At 39.1% G+C, this 9,527-nt stretch overlaps 1 protein-coding gene across 8 annotated transcripts in view; it reads right to left on the reverse strand.

Moving 5' to 3' along the window:
- Positions 1-9,527, reverse strand: part of Abca6 (ATP binding cassette subfamily A member 6) — a 63,688-nt gene that overhangs the window by 50,633 nt on the left and 3,528 nt on the right. For all 8 annotated transcript variants that reach the window (XR_003851123.1, XR_003851124.1, XM_029568414.1 and 5 more), the window contains exons 3-6: positions 8,247-8,448; positions 6,982-7,143; positions 2,854-2,957; positions 1,980-2,206 (exon numbers count right to left, since the gene is read on the reverse strand). Coding sequence is in view for 6 of the 8 variants with exons in the window: in XM_029568414.1 (XP_029424274.1) it covers positions 1,980-2,206; positions 2,854-2,957; positions 6,982-7,143; positions 8,247-8,448 (695 nt within the window). In the remaining 2 variants the exon portion in view is untranslated. The remainder of the gene's footprint in view (positions 1-1,979; positions 2,207-2,853; positions 2,958-6,981; positions 7,144-8,246; positions 8,449-9,527) is intronic.

Below are 9,527 nucleotides of genomic sequence, written 5' to 3' on the forward strand. Positions count from 1 at the left end.
GGCACTAAAACATATTTCTGATGGGTTTAATTCTTTTGAAATCTCACGCCACTATAATGATTCAGCCCGTGTTAGAAATTTTAGTATTTTCAAAAAGCATGAAATGTTCCATAGAATTCACTTCCTAGTATAAAACAGAACTACTTTAGGGAAGAATTGAAAAAAAAAGTGATAGTACAGGAGAATTATTTTTAAAAGGCATTAAAATATTACTTTAAAAAAGGAACCAGCGGCAGAAAAAGATCTCCCACGAACCACTATCAAAAGATGTTATGTTTCTTCTGGGGTAAAATAAATGGATCATTTTCTCTTTGATTAGGTAGTGTACATTTGTCACAGATAGTCTTAACAAATTCTCTGAGTTCTTAGGCGTTTAGGCCTTATATTATTTGCATTCTTTTTTTTAACACTTTATTATATTTATTTTATATGTATGCGAAAGATCTCCCACGAACCACTATCAAAAGATGTTATGTTTCTTCTGGGGTAAAATAAATGGATCATTTTCTCTTTGATTAGGTAGTGTACATTTGTCACAGATAGTCTTAACAAATTCTCTGAGTTCTTAGGCGTTTAGGCCTTATATTATTTGCATTCTTTTTTTTAACACTTTATTATATTTATTTTATATGTATGCGTGTATTGCCTGAATGTTTGTAAGTGCACCCACATTGTGCAATGCCCACGGAGGACAGAACAGGGTGTCGAATCCCCTGGAACTGGAGTTACATATGGTTGTTAACTGCCATGTGGGTACTGGGATTCAAACCCGGGTCTTCTGCAAGAACAGTCAGTCAGTCTTCTTAACTGCTGAGCCATCTCTCCAGCCCCAGTATTTGCATTTCTATCTACTAATCTTACCTACTTACTGTTTTTCTCTTTGTTTCTATGAAAACACTTAACTTCGCTATGATACAAATGCATAAATACTAACATGTATGCCTGTACATATATATGTGTGTGTGTGTGTGTGTGTGTGTGTGTGTGTATACTTAAATATATACATATATTTCAAAATCACTTCAAAGTATTTGTGGGAAGGGGCAAAATATAAATATTAATGTGTGAAGCAAATGCTGTTATTAAGCACTTTCCACACACCAGCTTATGTGCTACATGTGGCGGGTGCAGTTTAATATACAGCATTCACTTGCTCCAAAAATCTATGACTAAGTGGTCAGGCCCATGAACACATCATAGCCTTTACAGGATGGTTCTTACTTCAGCATGAGGAGACTGGAGATATCAGCTGATAAGTGAGAGCAGATCACACAGAACTGCCATCAGGACACCTCCACGGAGCCCAAGCTCTGACAGGCACCATCTACCTGACACTGGGCTACTGTCTCACTGTCTTCCACCTTCACATAGTGCTTCTATCATAGAAAAAGTTAGTATAAAAAAAGTGCCCAATGGGCTGAAGAGATGACTCAGCGGTTAAGAGCACTGACTGCTTGCGCAGAAGACCTGGGTTCGGTTTCCAACACCCACCTGGTGGCTAAGAACTGACTGTAACTCCAGTTCCAGGGGATCCAATGCCCTCTTCTGGCCTCCATGGGCATTGCATGGCAGGTGCTCTTACATACATGCGGCAAAATACTCATACATAAAAGAACAATAAATAAGTTTTTAAAAACTGTTCAAGTCCAATGAAAAGCTCGGCAGGTAAAGACACTCCTGCCAAGACTAACAACCTGAATTCAATGGCCAGACCCACCTGATGGAGGGAGGGGACTCCTTCAAGCATGCTACATATGGCCCACACACATATACATGCAAACGAATGCAATAAAAAACTTTAAGTGCTCGGTAAGTTAGTTACTATTTTCCATGGCAAAAAAAATTAACAAAGATTAAATCAAGTAGTCAAGAAAAATAAAAAGTCACCAGTATATTAAGTTTAAACTATGGTTTTCTAAAACAATAAATAACATTTTCTACATTACTTTGAGTTCTGTTTATTACTTTGCGTTACTCACCAGAATGCTGAATCTTGTAGACCCATCATGTTCATCAAAGCCTTAGACTTTTTTCTCTCTTTGGTAACATTGAGTGACACAAAATATATAAATGAGGAGAAATAAAGCAAGCAGAATAAAATAAAAATTTCATTTTGAAGAATGTCTTTAAAAATAGACGGTAATGTCTTCATATTTATAGCAGTAACTGACATCAACTCTTCCATCACAGAGTGATTTGTTGTGATCTAAGCAGAGAGGCAAGCAAACAAATTACTAAAGGATGTAATTGACAAACCCTGAGTAGGCTTGAGACTGCACCAATGTGAGCCTCCTGGATTTTAATGCTGTACTATAGTAATGTAAGATGTTAGCATTAGAAGGAGCTGAGGGAACACTTGGTTTTGCAGCTTCCTATGAACCATTTCAGAATTGAAAGTTTAAAATTAAGCAATCTATTCTTTGTTTAAATACCTGCTTCGTTACACAAATGTTTAAACCTGACTTTTCATCATTGCTATGGTTTAAATGAGTCCTCTAAAATGCATATGGACACTTCATCCCATTTTAATGACATTAGGGGTGAGGTGCTTGGAGTAGTGACTAAGTCATGGGGTCCCACCCTCATGAATACTGACTCACTCAGGAAAGGGTTAAAGGGCCCTTGGAATGTGCACTCTGCCCTTTTGCTTTCATGCCATGTGAGAACAAGGTGTTGCATGTCAGAGACGAAAACTCTGAAAAATAACTTTCGGTTCTTTTTTGATTACCCAGTCTCTGGTTTTTAGCTATTTTAGGACAAAGGAACCACAACATTCATCTTTCATTAAAATTTTTGATGCCTCTACGGTGGTTAGTTTCCAGGAAGCATTAAGCATTTCAACTGAGCACTTACTTCTATAATAGCGGCATTAATGGCAGTTTGTAAAGCCACAAATCCTTCTTCCCAGTATATGGACACTGTACACCAAGCCTCATCATAGTCACCCCAGCAGTTCCCTGTAAGGACAAGGAAAAGCACAATAACCGTTCTGGATGGGGGTGGTGGGAGAAAAAGAAACAAAATCATAAGAAAAAATAACTGAGAAGAGATTCCATCAATCAGAACTTTTAACACCATTAAAAAAGGAAATGAAAGATAATAAGGTTATTTTATAGTCTTGGAACAGTGCAAAATAAATTTCTTTGATGAGCGGTGACTGGAATGTTTTCTGTAAATACAAGTATATATCTTTTGTACACAGCAAGAAATTACATTAGTCTAGGGATGTGACAGTCTTGGGGGTTTTCTTTTAGATCTATGACTTCTCTAACCATAACCATGTGTATTTGATTATGCTTACAGTACCACACTTGAGTTTCCTCCCATTGAGTGGGTTTTTAGTCCAATTAGGTAGCTGTTGATTGTCCCCAAGATAAAAGTGCCACTACTGCCCCAATGTCATATGCTGTGACAGTCTTTGATGTGGTTATTTGGTCTTGAAGATGGTGTTAGGCCATTGACTGATGTTTTTCCTTGGCACCTTCACAGTGCTCGTCAAAGCTCTGAGAGCTCGCCTTCAGGGGAAGTGCTTTCAGGTCAGTTCCAGCTCTGTGGCTCCAAATCCTGTGTCTGAAGTATGTTCTGTCTTCAGCAGTAGGGTCTATTACCAAGTACCACAACTGGTCATACACTCACATTGTCTATGAATTGCCCAGGCCTAAGTGACACATCTACAATGCAACCTCTACACCTAAGGCAAACAGAACGTCGAACAGGGGTAATGAAGACAACATTAATGAATCGATTCTCATAATGAAGCTCCCTCACGCAACAGAGGGACAGGAACACAAAAGGTCACAAATGGCCAAAATAAGAGTCTGAAGACTGCTGGTCCTTGGACAGGACTCCTATATTAACCTTCACCCACCCAGGGCTCAGGGACCATCTCAGAGGAGGGGGCAGAAGGATTGTAAGAGCCAGGGAGGAGGTGTAGGACCATATGGAAATAGAGTTCTACAGGCTCCTGGGACTCTGCTCATATGATTCTATGGCAATGGTACCAGCATACACAAGTCCCATGCAAACTAAGGCAGACAAAACCCCAGCATAGAACTGGGGAAATGAATAGCAGACCCCAATCTTAGCTGACGAAACGCTGGCAGCTGATTACTTCTGGGTGAGGAAGAGCTGATCTTCCTAAGACAAGATACTCTAGATAGTAGATAGATTGACTAGACCTCAGTAGATGGACTTGCACTGGGGAACATCTGGGGTCACTGACTTGACACCTTGGGCCTTAATACCGATGACAGAGTATATGGGTTACACTGGGATTGGGGAGCTATAGGGGGTACCGGTGGGGACAGGGGTATAAAGGTGATTAAGATTGCTTGAGATATTCAGTATAAAATACACAAAAATTCAGTTAAATGAATAAATAAATATATATATGATAATAAGGTAATAAGGTAATTTTAAAACCAGGTATACTGGTACATACCTTTAGTCCTGGTACTCAGGAAGCTAACACAAGATCAAGGAGTTCTAGGCCAGCCAAGACTACATAACAAGACCCGATCTCAAACAAAGCAAGCAAACAAACCAACCAACCAATAATGTAATTGTGGAGACAGGGATGGGATGTTAAGATGTCAGGTATATGGTTTGGAAAAATGAGCTACTCAGACACAAACCTCTACAGAAGGGATAGAACAAGTTTCCTGAGACATAAAGAACAAGGCTGTAAAGTTTTCACTCCTAAGCCCCCGCTCACCACAATCCCCAGTTCTATTCCCAGAGACTTGGAGCTTTCCCTAAACTAGAATATGTGCATATGAGGAAACCTTTGTCCAAGAGTGACCTAGGCTTCGTTATCATAGAAAAGTGCACACCTCTAGATGGAGATGAAGATGCTAATGAGATGCAGTGTTTGAAGAGGCATGCAAGCTACTGCACACATTTGCCCTTGCCCCTTCTTTGTATGTGATGACTAGGGAATGGACTATGGCGCTTTATGAGCGAGAAAACAGCAAAGGGGCACTGCCTCTGTCCTGGAACTCTCACGGACTTTCTTCCCAGTACTTTAAATGGCTTCTCTTGTGCTATAGCACAAGAATAAATCTTTTACTTTGTATTTTACTTTGTACCTCTGGCTAATCTTTTTGCTAAAAGCCACGGGACCCACAGATTTATAACATTTTTATTCATAAGGACCAAAATATGCATAGGAAGCCAAAGAAAATGAAAACAAACAGCTCCTACCACATTGAATTCCATGGGATTTTAAAAAATATTTCATTTATTACTTTTATTTTATGTGTGTGAGTGTATTGCCTGCATGTATGTAAGTGCACCTGTGTTGTGCTGTGCCAAGAGGTCAGAAGAGGGTATTGAATCCCTTGGAACTGGAGTTGGGAATGGTTAGCTGCCATGTGGGCGCTAGAAACAGAACCAGGGTCCTCTGGAAAGGCAACCAGTGCCCTTAACCACCATCTCTCCACCCCCTGAATTCCATGGGGTTTTTTTTTTTCTCAAAATGCCAAACTCATCCTAGCCCTACAACTTTCTCCTCTCACTTCTCCCCTTATTTTGATCTGTTTACAAAAGGAACTTCTTCCTAGAGGGTTTTCGTGGCCACTGTAAATATGCAAAATAGCTCTTTATCTTGTTTATATATTTATATATAAATTTATATCCCCCCTCCCTGACTAAAATGGTTCTAATAAGCAGGCACCAGGGCTTAATGTACTCTTCAAGGTCAAGACTAGTGAAAAGCTGGGACTGGAGACATGGCTCAGCAGTGAAGAGCGCTGGTTGTTCTTGCAGAGAACCTGGGTTCATTTCCCAGTACCCACATGGTGGCTAACAATCATTTATAACTCTAGTTCCAGGGGATCCAACGCCAGTTTCTGACATCTGTGGGCATTGCACAATGTGGGTGCACTTACATGTGGGCAATACACTCATCACATAAAATTAAAATAATAAAAATAATTTTTAAAAAAGAATTGTGCAGGGGCTGGAGAGATGGCTCAGCAGTTAAGAGCACTGACCGCTCTTGCAGAGAACCCAGGTTCGATTCCCAACAGCCACATGGCAGCTACAAACCATCTTTAACTCCAGTTCCAGGGGAATCCGAAGCCTTCCGCCGCACTGTACAGACACAGGTGCACTCACATACATGCAGGCGATATACTCATAGACATAAAATAAAAAAATAATAAATAGATTTTTTTTTAATCGTGCAAAGCATGTAATCTGCACTTAGTAAGAGAACAGTAAAGAATGGTTTCTACAGATTTTACCAATCCTACATCCGGAAGCTTCTTTGGATCCATGAGCCTTCCTCCCGTTATCTGCCTCCACTATCATCTAAGTCTACCTCTCAGATCACTATGGGGTTTCATCGCATCTTCGTTGAACCTTTTGCAGCTCATTGTCTGGTTGTATCAGGCGTGCTCTCAATATTCACCACCTATCCCATCCCTGTCTTGATTAAAGTGCTTCAATGGCTATCCAACGGCCTAGGTTTACAAGCTATGACAGTACCTAGTCCTTAACTCCAGATTCATTTTCCCATCACATTCCATGACTCTTCATGCTCTTCTGATCTACTAACAAGCTCCCATTCGTCTTTGTCCTATTGAAGCACAGCATCTCTACCTCTCATAGTTGCTGTGTTTCTGGTCTTAGTTACACATCACTTCTTTAATCCCATAATTCGTTAAGAATCCCCAATCAATCCCCGGTTCCCACAAGTACCTTCTTTTGCACTTGTCATTAATTTCTCAGTGCCTAAATTTCCTGCTCAACTGAAATCTCATCTAATGTTAGAACACATCCATCCCCTTATACCTGTGAGCTCAGTAGATACATGTTGAATTATTCTAGAGTGCTTTGAAAGCAACCTCTAAAAGGAAGGTACTATAAATGTTAGTCTGTGTTCTCATGAAATTGAAAGAATCTGTTCCCCAGCTCTGCCCCTTATGCATTGCTGGAAACATAAAAACTGTCATAATGGTATTTCATATGAAAATTCACCTAAGAAGTCTTCTTCTTTAAACAATGGGATTCTATATGCTGGAAGTAATTTTAACTGGTAAGAGAAAGTGTTGTTAAAGATGATTCCCACAGGGTGAGGTATATTCTTCAGAAGCATTTCATTCAGGTCTTTCCTGCTTGGTACCCCAATGGCCCTTGTTCCTGTGAATTACAAGGTAAAAATAGATATGCTGAGTTGTTATAGCATTTCACGTAAACAAAATGTGATATTTAACTGAGCTGTATTTTATTAGACCTAAGCTAAAGTCATTTTCCACTTAAACTAAACAAACTACAAGCTAAGGTGAAAAATATGATTTCAGAATTAGGAGATGCGCACGAGAATGAGTGTTCTACTATCAATGGGCATCAAGTTTACATACAAAAAAATAGTAAGAGAAAAAGGATTGAAGGAAATGAAGGTAATTATTGTAGTTACTATAGTTCTGAGGTATTCAGAATTCAGACTTACGGAAACAAAAACAATTTTGTCTTATGCAGGAAACCAAGATAACGAAGAGACTCTAACAACCAAAAATTTCATTTGGTAGAAATTGCATATTAAAGAGAAAATACCCACACTAGGAATTTATTATGGGTTTTCTTTATCTTGACTACATAATGGACCTAATTTAATTTGGACAAATCTTAAAGATGCTTATATAGGTATAGGAAAGCACAATCTTCATATTATCCATCCTTGAAAGTTCATATTTATTAACTTGTTAATTTCATGTTGAATATCCATAATCTAAACTTTAGTTAGATTTTTCTTGAGTTTTAAATCTTTTTTGTTTGTTTGTTTTGAGACAGGGTCTCCCTGTAGCTCCAGCTGGCCTGAAACTGGCTGTGTAGACTAGGATGGCCCCAATCTCACAGAGATCTACCTGCTTCTGTCTCCTGAGTGCTAGGACTAAAAGCATGTGCCATCATACCTGGCCAAGTTATAAATCTTAATCATTGCATTTCCACACTAAAAATATACACATTTACCGATGGCTATCTTTCTTATAGTCACTATTATGCAAATATGATATTCAAGTTTTTGTTCTATGTCAAATGAAAGTCTCCTTAAACTGACTCCCCATCAAGCTAAAAGGATTTAAAGAGCTAATTGTTGTAAAAGGAAAAAAGCTAACCTAACTGTATCCTATCTTTGTACTTGAATTTATTAACAGAATATAACACTGTAACTTCAAACTAGCATATATCTTATGAAAAAAATATAAACAATACGAAATCTTTCTTGCTATTAGCATATTTACCTTTCATAAATGAAGCAAATGTTCGATTCATTATCTGTTGGGTTATATTAGAGACTGGCGTATATACAACCATCATAGAAGAGTCGTTAAATTTATCTATCCTTCCAAGATCCTGAGGAGGGATTTCAGGAAGTTGAAAATTTTCTTTGAAATATGAAAACAGACCCATATACAGTCCTATAAGTATTGGGATACCCCATTCCTATAAAAGATTTTAAAGAGAAAACAAAATAAGTCTAGATTGCTTTCCCTTCAAGTCAGTCAACATCAAAGAACTTATAAAGACAAATTCTAATTTTCCCCTAGATTTGACTTTTCCTTGCTATCCACTCTTCACAGCAAGGAAAATTCAGTAAAAGATAAATACTGCATTCGTAGCCACATGTCTCGCTCTCAGACTCTGGAAACAGTTTTACATTCAATCATGAATGACTTAAGAAGCTATCTAGATTCTTGACAGGAGACGTAACAGTGTGAGAAACTGTGTTCCTGGAGAGCCAGTTCTAATCTATAAGGCACAAACTATCCCAGACAAAGCCCATGGTAGCACAGCAGAGACTCTCCAGTGAATCACCAATAGCCAGTTTTCTTCTTAGTACCATCTAGAATATATTCTCTTTTATTGTAATTTGGCATTTGTTCATTTTCATTGTCACTGCATCTGCACATTTGATTTTTTTTCCTTTTCTTAATTGAGTCCAGAATTTCATACAACGTACTTTGAGCCTCTTCAACCTGCCAGGCATCACTGTAAGGAAAACTGACTCTTCTCCCAGAATCCATCAGTTGCCTATAGATCCTCAGCTATGGCTGGGGCTTCCTGCCCACCTCTGCCATCTGTGTCCGGCCCTTGTCTGGCTTGAGTTTGTACAAGTTGTGCACACTGCCATAAGTGCTGTGGGTTCATATGTGCAGCTACCCTGTGGTGTCCAGACAGCACAGTTTCCATGTACTCATCCACCACCTCTGGCTCTTACAGTCTTTCCGCCCCTTTTCTGCAATGATCCCTGAGCCTTAGGAGGAGAAGACACAGTATAATGTCCCTTTCAGGGCTGAGCATTCCCCAGTCTCTTATTCTCTGAACATTGAACATTTGTGGGGTCTCTGTGATAAGTGTCATCTGCCGCAAGGATGATAGCTTTCAATCTTTATAGGTACATTTCAACTGGAAAATACTTAGAGATCAGGAAACTAGTAAAGTGCCACGGGAGATGAAATTCATGGGAGAAGAGAATGCAGTGATGTAAAAGGGAAATGGGAATAGTAGATAGGATGGGTTTA

Source organism: Nannospalax galili, unplaced genomic scaffold (genome assembly GCF_000622305.1).
Source record: "Nannospalax galili isolate Female #2095 unplaced genomic scaffold, S.galili_v1.0 scaffold781, whole genome shotgun sequence".
Lineage (NCBI taxonomy): Eukaryota > Metazoa > Chordata > Mammalia > Rodentia > Spalacidae > Nannospalax > Nannospalax galili.